This window comes from Miniopterus natalensis, chromosome 3 (genome assembly GCF_054644295.1).
Source record: "Miniopterus natalensis isolate mMinNat1 chromosome 3, mMinNat1.hap1, whole genome shotgun sequence".
NCBI classification, from domain to species: Eukaryota; Metazoa; Chordata; class Mammalia; order Chiroptera; family Miniopteridae; genus Miniopterus; species Miniopterus natalensis.
Genome location: NC_142083.1, coordinates 76,995,075 through 77,020,643, shown reverse-complemented (window position 1 = coordinate 77,020,643; position 25,569 = coordinate 76,995,075). Strand labels below are relative to the sequence as shown.

At 52.2% G+C, this 25,569-nt stretch overlaps 2 protein-coding genes across 2 annotated transcripts in view; one reads left to right on the top strand and one right to left on the bottom strand.

The window, feature by feature from the left end:
* Positions 1-6,639, top strand: part of CASTOR2 (cytosolic arginine sensor for mTORC1 subunit 2) — a 45,947-nt gene extending 39,308 nt beyond the window's left edge. Inside the window, exons 8-9 of the mRNA XM_087815612.1 lie at positions 1,867-1,961; positions 2,041-6,639. Of these exons, the coding sequence (XP_087671738.1) occupies positions 1,867-1,961; positions 2,041-2,106 (161 nt within the window). The 3' untranslated portion in view covers positions 2,107-6,639. The remainder of the gene's footprint in view (positions 1-1,866; positions 1,962-2,040) is intronic.
* A 7,147-nt stretch (positions 6,640-13,786) lies between these two features.
* Positions 13,787-25,569, bottom strand: part of RCC1L (RCC1 like) — a 37,071-nt gene continuing 25,288 nt past the window's right edge. Inside the window, exons 8-11 of the mRNA XM_016225146.2 lie at positions 23,473-23,560; positions 22,461-22,634; positions 19,938-20,023; positions 13,787-14,782 (exon numbers count right to left, since the gene is read on the bottom strand). Of these exons, the coding sequence (XP_016080632.2) occupies positions 14,705-14,782; positions 19,938-20,023; positions 22,461-22,634; positions 23,473-23,560 (426 nt within the window). The 3' untranslated portion in view covers positions 13,787-14,704. The remainder of the gene's footprint in view (positions 14,783-19,937; positions 20,024-22,460; positions 22,635-23,472; positions 23,561-25,569) is intronic.

Below are 25,569 nucleotides of genomic sequence, written 5' to 3'. Positions count from 1 at the left end.
GGGGAAAGGGTAGGAGAGGAAACTTGCCAGGTCCTCCCAGGCGGAGAGGCAGGGTCCTGACGCCAGACTAAGGGGTCCGCCGCCACTTCTCCCCGACGGTAGAGACCAGTGGGGCTTCGCAGGTGAGGGGAGCAGCCAGGGGTCACCAGGAGACACAGAAAGAGGCAGGAAGACACAGATGCCTGCTTATCTCTTTATCCCCAGCTTTGCTTCTGAGGTTACCCAGTTACACTCAGTATAATAATATTACCCAAAGAGCCGGGATGAAGGAGAAATAAAACATAGGTGGGATAGGAGCTGAAACAACCATCTCTCGGTTGGCAAACGTCTGCCCATTGCTGGGGGAGAGCGTGGCCTCGTGGAGAGCGATGGGGAAAGGGTGTAAGACGCCGTGTGAGCCGAGCAGGCAGCCGCTGGCTCTGGCTCTGCCCTCCCAGGATGTGGAGAGTTTAGAGCCATGCTGATAGCTCTGAAGAGTCCTGCAAGAAAGGTGATTTAGAAGCTGAACAGTCTAGACCGGTGAATCCCATGTGTGTTTGACCATGGTTGGAGTAAATATATTTTACATCATAACCCAGCGTGCACACCACACACCCCCAGACAACTCGAACTGCAGTGTCACAAAACTGCACTCCCCTAGCCACGTGCTGTGCCGTTTGGCCTTTCCTTTCCCATTGTGTCATTTTATAAAACGCTGGTCACCAGCCTTCTAAATTAATGTCACAAATGGGTCCCAACCTGTAATTTGAAATGCACCATTCTAGACCCTGAGTTCCGCCCCTCCTCCTATAGAAATAGTTGTGTCTGTAGCTGAAGGTGTCTCAGGACACAACCAGTCCCCGGGAGTGTAGGCATGAGGCCTGCACAGCCACCAAAGGGGTCTGGCCAGAAGCCTGGTAGACCAAGGAGAAAGCGGTAACTTGAGAGACCTCCAGGGTCACTGCACAGGTCCCTGGGTGGGTTGACGAGCAGGCCAGGGCCAGGGAGTGGAGGGTCAGATCGGATGCTGGGTGTGGTGACTATGGAGGTGGGGTCCAGGTTAATTTCCGGGCTTAGGCCTCAGAATCCCATGGGAGCTGGCGACCAGATCCCAACTCTACCCCTACCCCACCCCCAGTCAGGAGGGACAGTGTTGGGGAAATGCATCATCATCAAAATCCGAATAGTAGCTTTTAGGAAAACGCATGGGATTGTATTGGAGAGGAGTAGTCCTTAGATCCTGGAGATCTTCCTGTAGGAGGAAGCCTTGAATGGTGCCTTTAAATCGGGGAGGAAGCTGCTGGTGAGGATAAGACTAGCCCCAAGGGTTATCAGATGAGGTTTTGGGGAGACCAGAAAGCACCACAGACCCTACTTCAGATGCTAGAGGGAGTAGAAGTCACATCTCAGCCCCAACCGAACGCCTGACACTGCCATGAGGATCACCCAGCGAGGGCTCCACTGAGGAAACTGACGCTCAGAGAGAAGAATTTACTTGGGCACAGTCATAGGGTTAGAAAGAGTCAGTGACAGAAAAGGGGGCCTGAACCATGTGTTCCATTGACCACACTGCCTCCAGCTCCATCAGAGAACTAAAGATGGCCAGGAAGATTAATCGGGGCTATAGAGCATGGAAACAGAGGGTGGCCAAAGTAGGAACTGAATGGAGAGCTCATTGCTGGCCGAGGGAGTCAGAGCAGGCTCCTGGATCGAGGGACCTTTGCACCAGGCCTTCACAAGGAGGGTGGGAATTCTCTGGGAAGATTGTGGGTGCAGGACAGGCACTGCTGGCAGAGAGAGGGGAAAGGCCGAGAATCAAGAAGGGCCGAGGGTGCACGGGTGATAATGCTGCGTAAGGCTGAGCACAGTCCCCACCTCTGTCCCCAGATGAGTGTGGCATTGTAGCCCAGATCTCCGAGCCCTTGGCTGCTGCAGACATCCCCGCCTACTACATCAGTACTTTCAAGTTCGACCACGCACTGGTGAGTGTCCAGCCCTGGCCCCGGGGCAGGGAAGCTGGCCCCAGGAGCTCACCCGTTTGCTGCCTCCTGCCCTCTGCAGGTACCGGAAGAAAACATTAACGGCGTCATCAGCGCCCTGAAAGTCAGCCAAGGAGAGAAGCATTAGAAGGGTCTCACTCCTCCCCATCCACCCCCCTCCCGAAGATTCTTCTTGCAGTATTTCTCAACAGACTGGAAAATCGGCCCTAGGTCCCCCAAGGAAGGGACCTCAGAGATACCCCCAGTTGCTGACTCCGCAAGGCCTGGAGCCCAGGCCAGGGCCGCCTCGTGTCATCTTGCCTTCCCAGAGCCCCCAGACCCTCCAGAGAACACCCCTATCTCCTCCCTCCACCCCCACTCCAGAGAATGCCGTCTGAGGTCCAGGGAGCAGATGAGCTGACCCACCTCCTCACCCAGCCTTGCCCTCAGCCAGGGGCAAACACTGACGTAAGCTGGCACCTCCTACAAGACACTGGGGTACAAATTCGTGTGTTATCTTGGGGGACGGGTCACGCTGGACTGAGTTCATAGAGCCTGGGGAGGCCCCCATGAGGGTGGGAAGCTGGATTCTGTGGTTCCTGGTCTCTGGTTCCATCAGCTCGGGGCTGGTTCCCAGAGTGGAGGCCAGTGGGCGGCCTTCGGGACATGTGCTGGTGAGACTTCGGCCAAGCTCGAGTGGGGCCCCAAGCTGGGGAAGACCCCAGCCATCCGGAACCTTGCCTGCCAGCCGCAGACCCTGTGCCCCAACTCCCAGCAAGACTGCCAAGGGGGCCCTGTCCAGACCCTCCCCACCACAAGCACTCACTCCTGGGAGGGTGGTTCCCAGGAGACCCACCAGCCTAGGGCACGAGCTCCTGTCGCCGCTGCTTTCCCTGGACCCTGCCCAGGCAGGTGGAGCCTCGGTTTCCCCCAAGTGGGGGTACTCCCAGCATTCTGGGCCTGGGGTTTCTTAGGTCACCCCCACTTCCCCAACAGTTGACCAGCACAGGGCTCCCTTGTCCTGTCCCCTCCCTTGCCCCACTTTGGGGAACATGAAAGGCCTCTGCCCCCAACTCACCTGCCTGCCCGCCCCTCATTCGGGGACTGTGGCATTCATGAGTACTTGACCTGGGAGGCAGCTTATCTGAGCCTTAATAGAGAAAACCATACTTTGTTTTAGTTTCTTATTTAATGTATTTGCGCCCAGGCTGTGGTTGGCAGCTGTTTCAAGAGACAGGGCCTACTGAGTTCTTTGGGGGGCCCAGAGGCTCAGCATCACTTGGCTGGTGCCCTGTGACTCCAGGGACAAACATAAGAACTGGGGCCTTTGACCCTCTCCGGAGCAGGACACTGGGAGCAGAGGTCTGTTACTACACGGGCCCCCAGGGTGCCCCATACAGGGCTGCCCTGCCAGGCCTAATGACAGGTACCCAGGCGGCTGTGCTTCTAAGTATCTGGGGACCTGAGGGCCCAGGGAGGTGGACAGCCAGGTGGCAGGCCAGCTGAGGCAGGCAGGTCCCCCTGGAGGCTTCCCAGGCAGAATGGGGTGAGTCCTGGTGCCTCCTCTCCAGCGGGGGGTGCTTTCTGAGCTCACAGGGCCTGCTGTGGCCCCTGCCCTTCCTGGTGCTCTTCCTCGGGCATCAGCTGATCTGTGCTGTCCTTGAGAAGCTCAGAGGAAAAGGGGTGTTTTCTTGGGCTGGTGAAGGGCCTGTGTGAGCCCCACTCCCCCTTCTCTGAGCTGTGTGGGACCCTTTGTGCCCTGAAAGCCCCAGATGCAGTAGCTGTGCAGCTGAGCTGGATCCTTGGAGATCTCAGGGCCCATGCACTGATTAGGAGCCTATCTTTTTTTTTTTAAGTTAATTCATTTTGCACAAAACTCCATAACAACCAAAACGTGTAACTTGTTTGCTGGTTCCAAAATGGGAGTGGCCAACTGGTTAGGGCAGCACTTGAAGCCCCAAGTCCCCTTTCTGTCCCTGGAAGGCCTTGGTTTTCCGTGGCACACCTCTCCCAGCCCCTTCATGTCCGTCCCCTTGATCACGTCACTTGGCCTTTTTTCCCTCCTGAGCAAGTGTGTAGGCCCCGTGACCCCAGAAATGCGTGCTCCCCAGGCCCCTAGGGCGTATCTATTGTACACACGTATAAATACCTGTGTTTTATGTTGATATAGATATATACTGTAAATAGCATATATACTTGAGCAATATATATGTTAATATATACTGTGTGGGCACGCACACACGTGTGTGTGGTACGTGGATGCAGACCCCACTGTGTGTATGCGTGTGTGCGGGCGTGAGGGCCTCACCCACCATTTCTGCCGTGCACACAGGCACGTTTGAGCCACCGTGTATTTTTAATTCAAGTATATAGGCAATACGACTGAGAGAAGCCAGCTGGCCGCTACCTCGGCCCTGACTTGACAGAAAAACAAACCAGCAGCCCAGGTGGGGGTGTCGAGGGTTTCTCCCCAGTCTCCCTTGAATGCTGGGTTCAGCCCCTTTCTGCACCCCCATCTCCACGGCCAAGACCCCTGACACTCTTGTGTTTGGAAGATGGTAGAGCAAAGAGTGGAGGAGTTGGAACCTCTTGCTTTTGAACAGAATAGCTCCCTTCCCAGTTCTCCCCGCCCGAAGCCCCAGGCCAGCTGGACGGTCATCCCGAGTCTCCATCCAGGTCTGCTCCCCTCTAGGAGCTGTGCTCACGCTGATTGCTTTACCTGATTGTTTTCACCTGCAAGCTTAGCAACCCCAGGTTCTTTTCCCAGGTCTTCTCCTGGGGTTTGGCCCTGTCTAACTGAGAAGCGGACCTGCGTATGCCCTTGATGTGTGTCCAGGGAGGGAATGGGGCAACTGCCACCTGGGAAACCCACCCTTTATTTTCCCAGCTCCAGTCCTGCTGTGTGAAAAGGCCCACGGAGGCTGGGCAGGCGCATCCTCTCGGATTGTGTGTGCCCGTGATTAGCAGAGTCCCTGATTTGGTCTCCACAGCATTTGGTGGGGGGCAGGCATGAGTGCTTTTCCGACTGGCCAGCAGTTCGCCCCCCTCACCCCCCAGCCCCCACCATCTCCAGATTTGCTGGGTGTGGGATCTCTAGACCTCAGGCTCTCCTTGGAGGGAGCATGTACCCAGACCTGCCAGAGAGGTGGCCTGAGGAATATACCCGGAGGATTTCTTGGCTCTGGTTGGTGGGGCACGCAGCATGGGGAGGAAAGCTGAGTTCTTAGGCAAGGCTGCCTCAGGGGGAGCAGGCAGGCCCTGTGTCTTTGCTTTGGTGCCACTCCCTGGGAAGAAAAGCTTGAACTATCTAAATGCCACCCTTACCCCTTGCCCACCCCATCCCTGTACACTGCAATGGGGAGAGCTCAAGGAGGGGAGAGTGAGGGAGGAGGTGTCATGACCACCCTTCTCCCTCATCCCCAACTGTAAAAACCTGCCTCTCCTTCATCCTCAGCCTGGGCTTCTCTGGTTCCCAGGAAACTCCTGCCCCTTCAGCCCCCAGTCCAGACATAGCAAAGATGCACAATGCCAGCTCTGCACCTCCTTGCTCCCTAAGAGTCTCCAGAGCCCCACAAGAGGCACCACCCATGCCACTGCCCTTAGCCCAGGGTACACACCCAAGCTGGAGAGGCGTGCAGACCTCCCCTCCCCAAGATTCAGGGGGTCAAGAGCCCCCCCAGCACCAGCATTCACCACCTCCAGGCTACAGGGCCCTGGTGGGCAGGGAGGGAGCCAGGCGACCTAGAGTTGCCCACTGGCCTCCCCCAGCAGGCAGCATGGCCTCAGGGACCTGTATAGTCTCCGAAAGAAGATGTGTGGTCTGGTGAGGCTTGTTCCCACTGAGACGACAGAATGCCTTGGAAGTCTGAGGATCTGGAAGGGACCAGGCCCCTGTTTCCAGCCACGGATACCATTTGCCTAATAATCAAAGATGAACCTGCCTTCCCACCTCCGGCCCTTCCTGGCTGCATTTTCTGGGCAGACGTTTAGAATCCCCACGGCCACCCTGAGCCACCTTTCTGAGACTCTGAGTCTGGATGTGGGGGCAGCTAGGGTCCTTCCCAGCCCCAGCTGAGAGAGGGGACCTTGGGCCTCTCCCTGTTAATAGCAGAACACTCCAGCCCTGAGAAATTGTTGATCCCACTTCCTGAGTGAACACTGGGTGGGGGGTAGGAAGAAAACACCCCCAAAATATCTGCCACTGTCAGTCAGGGCTGGGGAGCGACCAGCGGCTGCTGCCCCAGCCTCTGGGAATGGAGCTGGTTGGCTTGAGAGGAGCTTAGGGGAGGGGCATGGAGTCCCTGGCAGTGGGAAGACTCCTCAGGCTTCCTAGCTGCTGTGCTCAGGAAGGGGCTAGGCCTAGAGCAAGCGGTAGCCCTCCACTCAAAGAGGCCGCCTGGGAGGAGGGCAGGCCTGGGGAGAGTGGCCGGGGCTTGTTGCGAGGGTGGTTGAGCCCTGGTATAGCTGGATCTCAGAGCCCATTCTAGTTTGTGGGGGGTTTTCATTTTCAAATTAGAGGCATCCAAAGGACAACCTTAACAGTCTCATATTGTTTGCATAGGCCGTGGGGGAAAGCCACAGGGTGGGCTGTGGCCTTCAGCTTTGATATTTGCGCACTCCTGGGAAGCCTGCTGTGTTGGGAAGGTAAAGAGTAAAGACAGGAGCTGTTGGCTGAGTGGCCTAGAGGCAGAAGCCTGCAGCCCAGCTCATGGCACCCGTGGGCAGCTGGTGGTGCGGGAGTTTGTGGCTCTCTGTTCAGGGGGACGGGGGGGGGGGTTGTGAGAGTCAGGAGTACAGGGTGCCTTCCGCCCTGGGAGTCAGGACATTGTTCTGTGCATGGCCACACGTGTTTGCACTTACACATGATGTGTGAGTATGTGCTGTGTCATACACATTAGTGTGTGTTGGAGCATATGTGTGCGGAGTCCAAACCTGAGCTAAGAGACTGGCTCATTCAGTATTTTGAGGCCTTGGTACCATTTTAACCTGTGGGCCACATGCTGAGGTTGGGCGGGGTGGGGGAAGGGGGGGTGGCAGACCTGGAAGACTGCCCGAGGCCACTTGATTTTGTTAACACTGCTCTGTGGTTGGGACAGGGACTCTGTCCACACAGTGGGACTGAAAGGCTGGACCTGGCAGGCGACTCCTCAGAAGCATCCAGTCCCGAAGTCAGTATTCACAGGGAGAGGCTGTGGGTGCTGGGCCCCTCACCTCCTGGGGCTCCTCCGAGAAGGGTGTCCAGCAACATTGGAGACCAGGGGGTTGGGAGGGGAAAGATGAAAAACAGGCCAAATTCAGGTCCCAAGACAGAGACCAAGCTCAATGTGTTTTCTGTCCGCTGCCTCAGTTTACCTTTTCAGAAATGGTCCAGGAAAAACTGAGCAGTTTTGGCTCCAAAACTGGGGAGGGGGGCATCTAACACAAACTCCCAAGCCCTCTTCTTACTATATGCCAAAATCATTTCCGTTATCCCAAGATGGGGGCGAGTGGATGTTGGATGCACAGTGAGGCTCTGCAGGGCCTCTGCCTGCCCAGGGCCTCATCTTGGGGAATCTGGCCCTCGCCTGGCATGGCCCAGGTCACCAGCAGTAGCAGTGGCACCTGGCCCTGGCCCTTGCCCTGGGGGAAGGGGAGGACTGGGCAGCCCTACACCCAGGCCCCTCACGCTTACTTACTTTGTTGAAGAAACAAAACCCTCGAGATTCATGTACTGTATGACGGAGAGAAAAAAGTACCTAATGTTCCCCAAAAAAGACAGTATATTTTGTACTTTGTAAAGTGTTAATTAAAATGGAGAAAACGATGTTGGCTGACAGCTGTCTCACTTTGTTCGGATCCAGGGCCACGGCTCATCTCCCCTCCCTCCATCCTGTGGTCAGGGGAGCCCAGGCCAGGGGCTGGGAAGGCAGAAAAGCTTCCAGCCCAACACCCAGAACCAGACAGGAAACAGCCCCCAGAGCAAGAGGGGTGTATCAGTTACCAGATGCTGCGGAATAAGTTGCCCCAAACTTAATGGCTTGAAATGATTGTTTACGTGGCACGGCTTCTGTGGGTGGGGAATTCGGAGGCACTTTGGGTAGTTGAGGCTCAGAGCCCCTCACGAGGCTGCAGTCCTCTGAAGGCTTGGCTGGGACTGGAGGATCCCCTTCCAAGGCGGTTCATTCACAGGGCTGCTGTTGGCAGGAGGCCTCCGTTCCTCTCCACATGGGTCTCCCCACAGGGCTGCTCCAGTGTCCTCACAGTACGGTGTCTGGTTTCCCTCAGAGCACAGGAAGTAAGGGCCAAAGTCAAAGCCAAAATGTTTTTCCCCTAGCCTCAGAATCCACACACTGTCACCACCATACTCCCCCAGCTGATTTGACACAGGAGATCACACAAGCGTCTGAAAACCAAGAGGCCAAGGTCATTGGGGCCATCTTGGAGACTGGCTGCAACACCCACCCTTCCTCCCCAAGCTTCCGGCAGAGGTGGACCTGGGTGGTCAGGGCAGGACAGGGCCTTGTTGCTAATGTGGAGGATCAGTGTCCCACAGGTGCTCTGAAGTTTGGCTCTTGCCCTCTTGGCAGGTGGGCAGTGTGACTGCCCAGGTAAGAGAGAGACAGGCCTAAGACGAGCAGGACCTGGAACTTGGATCCCCTTCACCCTGCCGCTCTCTGATGTTTACCATGGAGGACAGGTATGAGCAGGGCAGGGCTGTGCCGGCACTTGACCCCACCAAACTGTCCCCACCCCACCCGCAGAAGCAGCAGCACTGGAGATGGAAGTGAAAGTCTGGATTGAAGCTGCCCAGAGCCCAAAGAAGTTCTGACTGCTGTGAAGGCTTTTCTTTCTCGTGTCTGCAGGCTAACGCCTCCTCAGTCCTTCAGATACCCCACTGGAGCCACAACATCCATGGGGACTTGATTACCCCAATACTCTCAAGCCAGTCACAAAGGCCTCCTTTTCCCACCAGTCACTCACATTCAGTCACCCAGGCAGTGCCAGACCTTGTGCAGTAGCTGGGGACCCAGATGAATCTGCAGTGTTGGGACCCGAGTTGCTCCAGGAGGCGTAGACACAGAAGCTGTTCCAGGGAGTGCAATGTCAGGCTAGACCACACGGAGGTGCTGCGCCCTGGGACAGGGGAATGACCTCTGCAGCAGCAGGGGGAAGACCGGGAAGCCAGGACCATAGAGTTGAGCTTGGTAAGATGAAGCAGGGGGTTGGGGGTGGGGGAACCCAAACAGGGAACAGCAAAGGTGCAGAGGGCCTAGAGGGAACTGTAGTGGGAGTGGAGAGGTAGGGGTTGGGGGAGAAGGGGAAGGAGGAAACGGACAAGGCTGGTGGGGAATGGAGCAGAAATGCAAGGCGGGTGTTCACACCAGCCAGGGGTCGCATGCTTTCCTACAGGCCACGGGGAGCTGTTGAGGACATCTATGCAGCAGACAGTGGGTCAGGGTCATCAACTATGGCAATAGAAGAAGGAAAGTGGGATGGTCAGGTGCCCTCAGATCTTCAGAGAGACGACCCTGGCTGGCTCAGGGCCTTCCCAGTGCAGAGTCAGGGTGGTGGGCAGTCATGGATGTAGAACCATGAATGTTCCCCTCCCCCAACAAGGGCATAATTCCTGCTGGGAGCAGCTTTGGCTGCTTCTTGGCAGGGTTCCCACCCCAACATGTTGGAATCCCCTGGGGGGGTTACCCATGCCAGGACTCCACCTGAAGGTCTGATTCAACTGGTCTTGGCATCAATATAGTTTTAAAAGCTCCTCTACTTGCTCTCAAAAAGTAACAAAAAGAGCACAAGGCTACAGAAAGGAAAACCATCACCTGTGGTCACTTTGCCTCTCCTGGTTTTACCATGTGAAATTCAGCTGGGGAGGGGAGGGGGCAAGCTGGGGAAGCTCTCCAAAGGGAGCCTGTGGGATGAGATGGAGGTGATGATTGCACCACAGAGACAATATATGCTTAAAAACACTGAGTTGTACACTTTAAAATGGTTTGTTATGCAACTTACATCTCAATTTTTTGAAAAAAGGAATGTGGTAGCCTGGCCGGCATGGCTCAGCAGTTGAGCATCGACCTACAATCCAGGAGATTGTGGTTCGATTCCCGGTCAGGGCACATGCCGGGGCTGTGGGCTCAGTCCTCAGCAGGGGGGCGTGCAGGAGGCAGCGGATCAATGACTCATCATTGATGTTTCTATCTCTCCCTCTCCCTTCCTCTCTCTGAAATCAATAAAGATTAAAAAAAAAAAAAAAAGGAATGTAGAAAATGCAACAAGTGTGGATGCACCGTGTGGAGGACAGCCAAGAAAGAAATGTGTGTTATTCTGAGAGCTCTTGACAGCTAGAGAAAGTTCCTATAAGCACAGTGAAGGGTAGCACAGAGAAGGAAGAGTGAGATGGAGAGAACAAAGGCTGGGAGTGGAGCACATCCTCTGAGATGTTTTTCCAAAACTCTGAGCTGAAGCAGCAGAAGCTCTGGCAGCCATCAGCCAGCCTTGCAGCCCATCTCCACACTGGAGAGCTCTGGGCACGGAGAGGGTCCTGATGCGGAGGGAGAAGTGTAGAGAAGCAGGCAGAGCCACTAACGGGCCTGTGGGGAACGCCCACGCCGTGTTCAGGAAAATAAATATTCAGTGTCTTGGAACTCAAGTTTACAGTGTGTGTTATGGATTACATGAAACAAGGGTCAGAGTTAAAAATTAAATGGATGCCTCAACAATTCCACTCCTAGGTATATACCCAAGAGAACTGAAAACATTCACACAAGTGCTTGTATGGGAATGTTCCAAAAAATACAAAGCTGGGCCAGTGTAAAACTTGTACATGAATGACTGGGCACTATTCTCAATAGCCCCGAAGCGGAACCAACCGAACTGTCCATCCACTTATGAATGAGTAACCAAGATGTGGCATATCAAAAAGGAAGGAAGAGCCTCCCCAGATGACCCTAGGGCGCAGCCAGGGTTGAGAAGCCCAGGGTTAATGGGCAGAATCTGTCCCAAGGCCCCATCGTGAACTCCGTCTCCTTGGCTGCTCGTGGGCAGGTGGCCTCACTTTGAGGCCAGACCAGCGGCAGCCAGCCCCCAGATGCACAAGCTGGGACAGATGCGTCCTCCTCACCACTGCTCCCAGCACCTGGCAGGGCCTGGCAGGGCCTGGAGCACGGTGCGCACCCAAGAGTATTGATACATACCTCACCGAGCCCCTGCCTTACCCTGTCTTCTCCCACTGCAATAAGGTCAACTGCTGGAGCTGTGGAACAGCTTACGGCCATGAGCCTGAGCTGCTTGTTTCCGACTCCAAGGGTGGACTCCAGTGGGGCATTGTTCTCATGGGCATGGCTTTGTGTTCTCTGGTCTCCTGGCACTTCAGCTGCCATCATGCTACCAGAGTGATAGCAAGACATTTCTCTCTCCACAGGCAACCTCCCCACTACCAGCCACAGCCCACCTGCTTGTCTCCCTAGCAACACAGTTGACTCCTGGTGTAAGGTGACAGTATCTGGATTTATCCTTTTAAACTTGACTGCTGAGCATGCACCTCGGTGTGGCCCCAGATCTGAAAAAAGCAGTTAGGACTCCAAACCTTGTCTCTGGCTCGTTTAACCTCAGCTGCTGCTGCTTCATGTTTAATAGAAAGATTAGTATGAAAAAAAAAGGCTGGGATTTTTATTATTGAAACATCGATTTGTTGTTCCACTTATTTATGCATCCATTGGTTGATTGCTTGTTGGACAGCCCGAGTCTCAGGGCAGCTGGGTATTGCACCTGGGGTTTTGGGGGAGGGGCAAGCTCCTGGGGCCCCATCACAGGGAAGGGCAGGTCCTGGGGTGATGGCTGCCTCATGGGGCCAGTGCTGGGTGCTGCCCTCAAGGCCATCTGAAAGGGTCTGTCCCTCCTGCAGGCTGCAGTTCTGAGCAGCAATTGCAAAAAGGCCCCTCAAAACAGTTTGAGCAGCTCCCTTGCTGGTCAGGAGAGGCCGGGCCCCTCCAGGTGCTGGGACCAGGGTGTAATGTAAGAGAAGAGTGTGGATGTTCCCAAATATGCAGCCCGAGCTTTTACCATGTGTAGGCATAGTGCTGGGCTCTCAGTCATACCGTATGTAACCTACTGTCCTAAGTCAGAGCACCATCTCGACTGCATGGCTCTCAGCATCCACCTGGCTTGTCACACGGAACACAGTAAATACATGAAAATGTGAGCCAACCATATTCAAAAAATGAGAATGGCCATGATGGGATTCTGAGTGTCAGGGGTGGCCTGACATGAATGGCAGGTTGAGTGACTTTTAGTAGCTAGTTTAAGGTCTTGCATGCCAGTCAGGGCCATCCTTCGGATCCCACCTATGGAGTGGCAGCCTGCACGTCTGGTGGGGGCTTGGGACAGAAGACGGAGACCCAGGCACCTGGAGAACTGTCTACTGGGGGAGATGGTGGTGGCCACCAAGTGACAAGAGTCCCCACACCTCCCAGGCAGCACCTTTCACTTGGGCTCCACATTACCTCGGCTACTGACCTCAAATAAGTGAATGAACAAAGTCTGGTGTAAGGAGAGAGAACGGTCAGAGGACAAGTCAGAGTTGGCCTGTGGTCACATCATTCAGGTGTCATCCACATGCTCCCCAATGTGAGAGAAGCCTGGAACTGCAAACACCGACTTTACACAGGAACAAAATGATAAATCAGCAACCAAGCTGATGGCATAGGTTTCTCTGTCCTGTGTGTTAAATGCTGGGAGGGCCTGGGGGCAAGGGGACAAAGCTGAGAAAGGACACACAGGGTGTCACAGAGAACTATGGAAAGAGCCTGGTGGTAGCAGATACACTCCAACTAGGAACACATCCATGCCGCCCTGCCAGGCAGACCAAGCCCACCTGGAAGACACTGAGTCCTAAGATAAATCCAAAGATGTCCCTTATTATACCCTGGTTACTGTGTCCAAGGTTGTGGTAGGTAGTGGATCTGAATCTGGTTGTCACTTGGTGGGAAGCTTAATAACCACTCCTATGTCGAAAGAGGCCCTCCATCTCTGCCATCACCCACTGCCCCCCTCAGGGGCACTCACCCTCCATATCAGTACATGCTCTACGGTGAATCTTCTCTGAGGTTGAGGACCGTGTTTCATCACCAAGGCGGTGTGGTACTCGACCCAGCCAGGAGTTTCAGGATGGAAAATGACAAATCGCTTTCAACTGTATTTCAAGTTTATGGAAAAGCTTTGCTGTAGTAACATAAGAATTGGTCCCCCACAGAGAACTGGAACATGAGCCCAGATAAGGGGTCCTAGGGCTGCTCCCCTGGACACCACATGGCTGGTTCTTGCTGCCTTGGGTCACAGCAATCTGCTCAGTGATGATTCCACTTTAAGCTACAACCCTCCTGAAATCACCCATCTCCTGCTTTATTTTTTTCCACAACCCATACGACCATCTAACATACTTTGCATTTTGCTTGTTTATTGTCCACTTCGTCTCCTAAAGTGTGTTTCATGAGACCTGCGTACAGAAGTTTGTTACCACGTGGTCCAGTGTGATAAACAGTCCTTGGCACACAAGGGGCACACAGGAAGTACTGCTGAATGAATGAGGCAGGCAGTGAGTGAGAGCCCAGTTTGTGTCATGATTACTAGTTATTTTTATACTTTGTTATTTTCTCCCAATTGAACTGTGGGAGTAGACTGTTCAGAAAAGTTTTCAAGGAGGACTGTCTTCTACCATATTTTTCACTGATTTCTAGTAGCCTCTCTATCAAAAGCCTTGTTTTTGAAAGCTAATCTCTATAAATGACCAGGAAAAATAAAAAGACCTCTTCAGTTCTTAAAAATAAAAAGGCAGAAAATAGACATTATTCCAAAAGAGGTTTTTAAATATTAAAATATTTTTTAAAGAATAAGACAAGTTATATTACTAACTCCAATGTTTTTCACAATCTCTGAACCTTTCTTCTCCAAAGCTGGCACTCCAGCCAAGCTTTTGTGGGATGTGTTCGGAGCCCTCAGCCCACAAGAATCTGGCTGCCTTCTTCCTGTGGGGGCTTCTCCACTTTTCCAAGCCAGGCAGTGAGAATGGTTACAAAGTTGGTGACAGCCGTGAGCCCATGGGGCACCGAGCTGGCGCCCACTGGTATTTTCAGGGAGAACCCCAATCCAAGCAAAGATTTCAGCATGTGTCCCAGCAGCAAGCCAGCTGTGGGCAGCTGACCGGAAATGGCTGGGTGGGAGGGGACCTGAATGAAAACCCCAGGCTGGAGCCAGCCCAGCTCCCTCAGTCAGGCTGGGCTTGTCCAGTGCCCATGCATGCCTGCCCACAAGCCCACCAAAAGCACTGCTGTGCTCCAGGGGGCTGCAGAAGCCCTCCAAGCACTAAACTCTGTCAGGCCTCCTTTTAAGATCAAACAAAACGCAGGCTGAGAGAGCAAAGATTTCCTGAGATTCATTTCTTGGGCCACATGTGACACCAGAAGTCGTCACATGTACCCTGGAAAGAGCTGAGACATTCTAAGTATCCTCGCCCTGCTGGGGCCACACAGCCCTGAGACTCGTTTTCCTGCAGACCAGCCCGATAAAGGCAGCCGTTACGTGAATTCGGCAGGTCTCACCAGGAGCAGGGACCACTTCAGTATGTACCTCCTAAGGGCTTCAGGAAAGAGTGTCACACTTCATGAAGGGCTCTGGTCCTCTCTGAGCCCCATCAGAACCCCAAAGGCTGCCTCTGCTAAGTGGTTCTGAGGCCAGGGTAGGCTCACACGGGTCATGCAGGAGATTCAGATGAATGACTTGGCCAGGGTCACCATGTGATCCACACCACACGCCATATTCACGGGCTCCCCAGGCATCGTCACCTGAAAAACAAGACCCAGCACACGGTGAGGGGGAGTGGCCAGCTAGGAGGCAGACAGGCTTGGAGGTGGCCCCACTCGGACCTGATCTGGGCTCTACCTCTTGGTAGGTGACAGCCTCTCTCAGCCTTGGCTCCCTCCCTGGGTGATAAATGGGGATACTTACAACCTACCTAGCAGGTCTGCTGGGATAAGTAAATGCAATCACCATGGAAATAGCCATCCTAACTCCCCATCCAGTCAACAGTAGACATTACTGTCCACCCCTCCAAGAGCCCTCTCTGGGCACAAGCACAAACCCTGAGTACACATCCCACAGATATAGTCCCCTCTGAGCGTGACCCCACCAGAGGGCAGCACTTGTCCTCAAGCCAGGTGTTCAGTGGCCTTGTCTAGTGGTCCCCACCATGGCTCACTAGAGCAGCTTGAGAAACCCTTTCTCCTGTTCTCAGGGTCCCCAAGGTCTTTACCCAACTCTGCCCACCAGCTCTAGCTCCAGACACAGACAGACACACAAATCCTGTGCACACTCGAGAGGGGATGTTTACTGTGTCTCAGAAGGTGCCAAAGGCCTGGCCAGCAGGCCTGCGACACTGCCCATCTACACTGACAACCTTCATCACAGGAAGGCCCCCACTCTCAAGGTAATGGCAAACAGTCTCCTGGGATGTAGAGGCTTCAGGTTGTTTGCCTTTAAAATGACTCACTGTTCTACGGCCAGGCCTTGGAAATGGATGTGCCCCCAACTCAAGGATTCCCACATCCACATGGCCACCCCAGTGCTCCAGAAAAGGGGCGCTTTTCTTTCTCTTATTTTATTATTATTATTGTTATTATTTTGAATAGGGAATACATTCACATGCCTACAATATAAAATAACATTCCCTACCTTCCCTCTGATATGGGAACCACTTTTGACTGGTTTCTCATTGTCCTTCCAGAGGTTCTTGGTGCAAAGAGAAGCAAATGTCATGTATTGTTTTCTTAGGTGGCAATTTTTAAGACAGGAAGCCAGTGCCACTTACTCCTCAGCCCTTGGCTAGGACGTGATGCTGCTGTTCTGACCAGATCTGAATCCCGCCATCCTGCCTTGGTGGCGGCGCTCAGCCGGGCAGAGTGACAGCTGGAAAGGGGATCTGTGACAGCCTGTGGAGTTTACTGAGCTTAAAAGGGGAAAAGGCCTAATCCAGATGGCCTGGCCTAAAAGCCCAGAGGCAGCAGCGCCGACCCCGCAGCTTGGCGCCTTTGGCATGCGGAGACAAGTCCATTAAGGACTCCTGGCCACAAACAAATGGATGCTAATAACCAAGTTGTGCTTCCCACCCCCCCACCCTAAACAAACGTCTTTAGCGAATCCTATTAGAGAAATCACTAAACAAACAAGAACTGGTGCCCAGTTCATCGCAAAGGCTCCTAGATGCAGAAAGCATTCCAGGCTGGCCAGGGACACAGGGGAAAACATGTGCCTCTGTGGTGACCAGGCCCAGGTGAACTCTTAGCAACCCCCCAGGCCATTAGAGCACGTTTCACTGATCACACCAGGGAAAGGGCCCCCTCCACACTAACCTGCAGCCCCGCTGCTACACTTACGCACCTATGTGCTTGTTCCCCCGAGTGCTCTGGCCATTAGCACCCAAAGCAGAGTAAGCCACTTGGCCCTGGTTTACTCGCCAGGACAGTGGCCTTGGCTGAGGCAGGAAGCACGGCCTGGCCTCTGGGGCCCCCCTCTCTGTGGCAGCGGAGGCTCCCTGGTTGAGCAATCAGTGGCACTCCAAGACTCAGTCCCTGAACGGAGTCCAGCAGAAGATGCCCTCAGCCGTGTTTTATTTTTGTCCTTGTCAAGGTTAAAGGGAGCCAATTCTAAACCAATTTACACTCACAACATTATCGCAAAGGGAAACGGTTCTAAAAACCAAAAGCACACTTAGCCTGAGTGACTTCAAAGTCTGAGCAGACTCAGTTTAGGAACATCTCTCTCCACAATTACATGTTCCTAAAACAAGCACCCGCCAGGTGACAGGCACGGGAGGGCTGAGGAGGAGCAAAGACCCGGGGCTGGGGCTGGCCCAGCAGACTAGCTGCTCCCCTGACTTGGCTGCCTCTGAAATTTCCTTCCTGGCACCAAGCGAGCAGGCTGAGAAGAGAGCTGGGCCTGCCAGAAGGCGCTGCCCCAGCACGCCCAGCTCCCACAGTGCACCTCTTCCCCGGGGCCTCGGAACCGCCATGGGCCTGTGGCTACTGAGGTGGCTACCTAAGGAGGAGGCCTGGAAGCCAGATGGTTTCCCAGCTTGTGCTCCCAGCCCAACCTGCTACTGAACAGAGGGGCTCATGGTGAGGCGGCAGCACAGCCTGCAGGCAGAGTCCCAAATTCACACCACGGCCTCACCCAGAGATCCTAAGAGATGGGGCCAGCTCTTCTGACTCCTAGCCAGTGTCCACAGGTGTGCACAGTGAGTAGAGCCCCAACCTTCCAGGTTGTTCAGAGGTTAAGAGAGAACGAGTGCAATGTGTCTGACGCACTGACAGCTCTGCGGCCCCTAGGAAAGGCTGTGGAAAGTGAGTGCTCTTCCCAGGGCTGAAAGGTGAAGGCCATTCAAAAACGCCCCAGCAGCCCGTTCCCATGCCTGCGGTGCTGCCATTCAGGTCAGAGGGTCCAATAAAGACCAGATGACACCTGCAGTGTCTCCACCTCTACTTGCTTCCTTCTCTCTCCCACTGGGGACCCTGGATGTCCAGCTCAGGCCCTCACAGAGGATGGGGACTACAGTGAGGAGACTGGCATCTCACAGTCAGACACGTCTGAGTCTAACCCTGGCTCTGCTTACGAAATGTATGACCTTGAAGAAACCACTGAACCTCTATGAGCTCTGAGCATCAATGTGTAGCAGGAAAACATCCTGGAAAGCTTTGGAAGGAGAGGCTTAAATCAGGGGGCTCCAATGTCACTACCTGAGCCTGCATACTGAGAGGGACGCCCAGGTTCTGTGAGTCCAAGACCAACTAATGAGGACCCCTTGTAGGAGCTACAAATAAGGCTACTCTTTTTTTTCTTTCTTGAAATACTCTTAAATTGATGTAACACAACCCCCACTGAATAACAAAATACAGTTTTTTAAAGATTAAAACTCTTCTGTAATTTTTTCTAAGTGAGTACAACAGAATGGACAGGAGCAAGGTCCAGCTACTCAACAGGAGACCAATCGAATCTTCAAAGAATCCAGCCTGGCTGATCCAAAACCTGGTTCCTGCCACCACCTTTGTCCCAGAGCCTCAGCCTCGCATCTTCGAGCTTGCAAAAAGCGGAAAGCGCAGGCCATCAGATCTTAGCTCCATCCTTTCACACTCTCCCCTTCACTCATCCCCCAAACCCCAATCAAAAGGTGACAAGGGAACAAAGTAGCTCTACAAACTGAGGGCTCAACAAATGTACAAGAGGGAAGACAATGGTTTGTCAAGAAAGCAGCCAAGCGTCCTTTCCCTGATGGCGCAGATGCAGGAAACGACATTCCCGGAGGGAGGTCTAGTAATTGAGGAATAGGTGAAAGGGGTCTGGTCTGAGCAGCAAGTGGTGTCAACCCCCAACAGCCTACTGCTTCCAGCCTCACAGCGGAGCCCAAAGCTTGGCTCAGCCATTTCAATAAGGAAAATGCTATCAGATTTCCAATCTTATTTCATGGCTGTCCTTATGTTTCCACTCTAATTTAGAGGAAATGAAGGCAGGTGGGGAGCCCCTAGTCATAGCAGTCATTTGTCCAAAATCCAGTTGCTTTACTGTTTCCTAAGCTTCCCCTTAGAAAGGCCTTTTTGGTGAGGTTCAAGGGAGGACTGTAAGGAACTACCGAAAACCAAGCAGGATGTCTAAATCCACAGTATCAACATTCAGATCACCTGCGGTACCATCCACTGTCCACCAACCGCCTCTCCATTCCTCACACGTAATGATATTTCCAGGCTCAGAGAACGAGCAACTGAGCGCCAGCCAGCTTGGGAACAACTCTGGTGCACAACTATTTCTTTCTAACAAGTTTAAAGTCTCCGTTTTGACCTGTTTTCTTAGAAACCGCACCTACTGTTTTAAAGGAGCCAGGGCCTGCCAAGTTCACAGGGACCCAGGAGAGTCAGCAGTCGAGGGAAGGGCCGATGGAAACAAGCCCCTAAAATACCAAGAGCCTCAGAACATTCTGCAGTGGGTTCTGGACAGACAAATCCTTATTTTATTTAAATTATACATTTCTTTTTAATTTTCATGTGTTTTTAAAAGATATTTTATACCATTTCAAAGCACATTATTAAAATGAAACTTGCTAAAATACTTGAGCATGTGCACGCTCATGCATACACACACACTTCTATAGGTGGAGACTGTCTCTGGAGGGGACGTCAGACACCAGTCCTGGGGTTGCCTCTGGGACAAGACATGGGAAACTGATTTTCCATAATACACTTTGAACAAGGACATATGTTCTGTATTCAAAAAAATAAACACCTTTTTTTAAGAACTTTAAAAACTTAGTAAACAACACTTAGATAAACAACAATTGAAGAAAGAACTTTTTCCCCTTTAATTTTGAAATGAGCTTTTTTGTCTAATTGCATCCTCCCCTAAGAAAAGCCTTTATTTTTTCACTTTGGTGGCTGTGGTAAGACATTCTAAATATTAAACATCCTGCTTTCTTTTAAATTCACTGTAAACATTCCTCTGCACTGGCCTCTGCAAACAGCTCCTGGCGTGCCAACTTCTCCATTTCAAGTCGCTCCCTGCCAGCCCCCAAGCCTCGTGGCACCGGCCTGCAGCCGGCTCCTCTCTGAAGCACACTTCTGCTTCCCGCTCCACATCCCCAGGCAGCCTCCAACGAGGCTTCTCACAGGGCCCCCTGGGACGGAACCCCACACGGCCCATTCCCTCCCACCGCTCGCCCAACAGGCCCCAGGGAGGAGCGAAGGCAGTGAGCCCGCAGCCAGAGAAGCTGGTGCTAGGTTCTGGCTCTTCACCTGAGCAGCCTTGCCTGATGCCAGAGAGCAGGAGGAGGGCAGGCGGGGCCCAGGAGGAGCAGTCCCGGGAACCTGGTGCTGGCCCAGCTGCACACACGGGGCTGTGCTACCACACAGAGTGAGTCTGCCCTGTGGACCTGCCCTCAGGCCTGCCCAGTCATCTTACCCTCCAAGGGAAATACTGGTCTTCTAGGCGGCCGATTCCCAGGCATCCTCGGATGTTCTTGCCCCAAACAAACAACTCTCCTTTGTCTGCAAAGAAAGAAAAATGGTGGCTTGGTTAGGACTAAACCGAGGGCAAGTCTCCAAGAAGAGGAAGGGCCATGAGAACAAGCTTTCCAGAACCTGGTACAAACAGAGCCCAGTGTAAACTTCAGTTTCTACCAGACAGTAATGCTTTATTTTGAAGGGAAAAGTATACTGTCCCCATACCAAAAACATGTCCAAGCCCAGATTTGCAGTGTCCATCACATGGGAGATGAGCATGTGCGTGGAGTGGAGGGCCAAGGCAGCTCCCGCACACAGCCCACTCTGCTCGCCCCCTATGCATACACTCCTTGTCCATAGCTATGTCCGACCAAACTCTGCCTCCACAAATCCTGAAATCTGAGCATCCTCGAAGTAGGATGACTGTCATTCCTTGTCTGGGTTTCCGCACCTCAGGAGTATTTAGTCAAGTGACACACGGTGATTGGGGGGAAGCTATATAGGGAATTCACTTTAGTGTACCTCTCTGGGCCAGGTCTAGGTCTGTGTGCTAGCAGGTGGGACAGGACTGTGACTAAACATGCTTGGTTTCTGTCCTCATGGGACTAGTCAAACAGCTAGAAATAAACAAATGATCAAACCAATGCATACATGCTGACAAACTATAGAAAGTGCCAGGAAGGAAAAGGACCGAGAGGCTGCTATGAGAATAGCCCAGGAGACTGCACCGCGGCCTCGGCTCTGGGAATGTCAGCCTCCAGGAAGGAACCCACACCTGGTAGGGCAGTTTCCCAACCCGCCGCCTTCATTTCTGACTTGCACCACATCAGCTTTGGGCACTCCTTGGTGTGGCGGCCCCATTCAGCTACCCCACATCTGGCAAGCAGAAGCAGAAAGACATGGAAAAGCCAGGACTAAAATGATCAGGGCTGATTAAATAAGGAATCCTTTTTTACAAGCTATCTGAGCCCCTCTGGTCTGACCATCACCCCTGGTCCTCCACCCTCAGATTTTATGTGTTTAACAGGACAATTCACAATTCAGTCTGGCCCCAAAATGTTAGCAGACTTTAGGGTAAACCAACCAACCCCAACTCCCAGCTGGCCATATGTAAACACTGGGCACACAGGGAAGGAACCCAAGCTCTGATGCTCCCTCTCCTGAGGGACGGTGACTGGCACTTAGGGGGTGGCTGTTGCGTCTTGGGGAAAAGCGAGATAGGGAATTCAATTAAGTGTGACCCAAAATGGCACACAGCATGACGGCAAACAGAAAACAGTCTACTCTAGTGGACACTTCATATGGGTTTCCAGGTATGTAACTCTGCTCATAGTTTAAGCCTTAGCACAATGATTCGTTCTAGCTCTAGAATTCGTTCACAATGATTCTTATTTAGTAAGTCAAAGTAGCTTTAAAAACCTCTCGAGAACTAGGCTCTTTTGTGAATGGCAGTGGCTGACTATGCTTGAGTGGCGGTGAGGGATTCTCCACCATCAGCACTGCTACCACCTGGTGCTTTAATACAGGCAGGCAAGACTCCAACCCACCAGCACAACAGTCTACACTGCAGCCTGTGTGTCTTAAGGCCCCGAGGCCTGGAGTTCAGAAAATACTGAATGGTGATCATCTGGAGCAGTCCTCATACAGCATGGGGCCAGAGCACACAAACAAGGATGACCTGAACTGACTGTCCCAACCAGATGTTTAAAAGAAAACAATTACCATGAGACAAAAAGATTTTTTAATTGCAAGGAAATAGTGAATTTGCTTGAGAATCACAAAATGAAATTAAATTAATACAGTCTGACGATTCAAGTCAACTAAAGAGGAACAAATTGAACCCACAGTCACTGTGGTGAAATGGGAGATGTAATCAAGAAAAGCACACATTCAAGGGCTGCAGGGTAACTGGATATGTTATGGCTGTGTCACTGGCAAGCCTGGGAGAAAATCTCCCTTTCAGCCTTCCCTTTGATCAGTCTCTCCCCCAGCCCCCTGGAGAAATCGGGTAGATTTACTTCCACAAAACCGCAGGATGGTCTTACAAGTCTGCCCCTCGCCATCCCACGTTCCTGGGTCAGATCGGGGTTTGGGCTTGGCCAGGCAGTGGGATTAAGCCTCACACATTCATTTCCTAATTACCCACCATGGATCTGCCAAACCTCTGCTGGTTTCCCCCAGCACCCCAACATACTCAAGGGTGCCCACTCCTGCCACTGACTGGTATCCTCTTGAGAAAATTCATTTTCACATTAGCCTAACCACAAACCAAATGAACCAAAACAGAACTCCAGGATGAAAAAAAGACACACATTATACAACCTCAAGCCAAAAACTTCTGGATTAGCCACTCTCTTTAATTATCCACACAAGGGTACCACTCCGCTGGATGGATGGAAACTGAGAGCTGCCCACAGTCTGGGCTGAATATGAGAGAGTGAGGCTCTGTCAGTCTCTGGAGCCACACGACTTGGTCACTTACTGGTAAGGGCAGCAAAGTGGCTGAGTCCACATCGAATGCGGGAAACCTGGACTTCTGGGTTGAACTCCGTCAAGCCAAAGAGAGTGGGTGGAATCATTTCTGGAAGAGCAGTTTCCACTAGGTTTGGTCCTTTCCCAAGAATTCCATAGCCCCAGACAAAAACATGTCCTTCTCCTACATTACAGGAAAAACAACGGTCAATAAGTCAAACCGAGAGCAGCCCTCACGCACTAGAAATTCAAACTGCACCACCAAGATGCATATATACACATGCTTTTTTTTTCCTACTCGCTTGGCAAGAATATGCTAACAGATATTTAAAATAATGTTTCTTTTCTCCTCTTTCAAATTCTTGCTTGTGGAGTATGTCTAGCCAGCTCACCAATCTCAGAATACAAACTTCTCACATCTTAAGGGTAACCTGGGCAGGACCAATCCATAAATCACCCAGAAACTCCATCTGAACACAGGAGAGCCCTCGAAGGACAGTTTTTCCTAACAGCACCATGTTTCACACTGATCAGAATACCAAGCCAAGCACTAAACAACTTTTGGCCAGATTCCTAAAACTCTTAAAAATGATTTTTTGGTTATAAAAGTTTAATACTCATCAGTGGTACCAGATGTTTAATCCCAGAGGCATGGATCTCAGTATCTAAACCCTAAGGTTCTTCTCCTATCTGCTTTTTGTTTCTTGGCACAGTCTCCCTGGAGAAGGCAGAGCTGGAGCCTTTGGCCCAGACTAAGGGACGGGGGAGAAAGTTCACTCTCCGTTTCAGAGGCTGCTACAGATCACTAAGCCCTGTGCTGTCTGCATATAAATCACGGCTATTATCGTCCTATCAAGACGTCACCTCACCCTCTATTAGCTGAATTCAATCTACCTAGATCTTCCCCCAGCCATATTCCCTTCCTCAGGCCAAGGTCTGCTGCCTGTGAGTCCAATGGAACACCGACCCTTCCCTGTCCAACCCACCTAGAGCTGCCCAGTGTGTCTGCAAGAGGGTCTCACCATTTAACACAGCACAGCCTGTACCACCACAGGCAGCCTGCTTCACCTTGCCCACTCCTGAGAAGGGTAAGCACCGGGGAACGTTCACCTGAATCAAAAGGAAGGGTCCACAGTGTTAGGAAGACAAACCAGTGAGAACTTGGAAATACTCTGGTCTTATGTACAGAGTATGTAAGTCCCAGTTCATTCATTCATGCCACAAATATTTCCCAAACATTGAACATATGCTAACCATCTAACTGGATGTTGGGAATACGAACAGAAACGAGAGACCTGGTCCCTCTCTTAGTCTAGCGGAGGAGGCAGCTGCCAGCCCAATTAACATGAAATTAATTTGTGCTGAATGCAATGAAGGAAAGAATAGGGTCTCTGAGAATGAATGTCAGGGAGACTGGTGTAGTTTGGGGGGAGGAGCAGGCAGGGAAGGCTTCATTTTCTCCTGCGACCTGAAGGATGAGAAGTAACGTGGCAAGGGGAGAAGGGCAGGATATTCCAAGCATGGGAGATGGACTGTGCAAAGGGAATGAGGTGAGCACGGCACATTCCGGAGGTTAAACAAGGTCAGAGTGGCTACAGCAGGGGGAGGGGTAGAATGCGGTGCAAGATGCTGGTGGGGAAAGGGCGGCCAGTCATGCAGGAAGCTGTGGAATTTCCAGAGGGGAACATGATGAACATGGCGAACCATGGAGAAGGCCCAGAGCGTGGGGATGCGCGTGAGTTTACTTTTGGACGACGTATGGAACTCACAGTGCCTAGAGACGGCCAAGTGGTAATGTCAAGTGCTACAAAGTGATGTCTGGAACTGTGATATGTAAGCATATAGATGGCAAGTGCAGCCCATGGGTATGGGTAAGATCTAAAGGGGGAATATGGAGGAAAAAAAGCCAAGTCCACACCATGAGGAGCCTCAAAATGTAAAGGTCTGGCACAGAGGAGACCCCGTAAATGAGACCAAGAAGGGACAACAAGAAAGACAAGACAGCAGTGGAAGAGTCTAGTCACAGAGGCAAAAGGAAGAGTGCTTTTCACAAAAATGTCACAGTCAATGTCAAATGCTGCTGTGAGGTCAAGAAAGATAAAGAGGGAAAAATGTTCCCCAGATTCTTTATTATTATTTTGAGCAACATGGATGTCATTGGTAACCCTATCAAGGACCACCCAGCAAACTCATAAGGGTGGAAACTAAGTGGAATGGACTGAAAAATGAGTAGATGAGGGAACAGGTGGCAAGTAAAAGCAGCTCCTGAGAGGCTTGTCCTAGGAAGGAAGCAGGAGGTAAAGCAGAGGGGCAGGGGTGAGGAGAACGGAAGGAGATAGAGGAGTCCACACAGGGCTTTTTAAGATGGAAGACACATGAGTCAGTTGTAAAGACTGATGGAGAAGCGAGTAGAGAAGCACAGGCTGAAGTTATGAGAAAGAAGGCCCAGCAAATAGAGTATGGCTTCTGAAAAGGTGAAAGGAGATGGTAGCCAGGACAAAAGAGAAGAATCAGCTTCAACAGGAAGATCCCCCTCCTTCGCTGCTAGAAAAAGGAACGGGCCCAGGGTGGGTACACACACAGGTACGGGTATAGGAGACATAGTAGGAAACTGAGGGCATTCGCATCAGACAGCATCTGTTTTCTCTATTAAACAGGAGGCAAGATCTGCTGAGAGTGAGAGATGGGAGGGTCAGGGGTTTGGAGAGTGAAATGTGGCCAGCTTAGCTTTCCAGCAGGATTTGGTCTTGGCGCTTCTACTGAGAAATAACTTTGGAAAGATAGATTGTTAGTGCTTCAGTGACAGCCATGAATCTTCACAGATTCACTTTCAAATGGAGACAGCTGAAAGATAACAGTCCCTAAGTTGACTCAAAAGGAATAAAGGGGCTCACCAATCCAGAAAATGTATGCCTAGATAAAGTGGGGCTGTCAGGCTGGGGCTGGGCCTCCGCTGCTTGGCTCCCAGAGAGCTGCTTTACCTCACTGAGCTCTGGCACGAGGCCCTCAGCAAGTACTGAGAAATACTCTAGCACGGAGCCACTGGAAACATACCACTGTTGTCACTCACAGGAGGAGGCTTAGGCCGCAGTAAAGAATCATGGTTGTGATGGGTTACT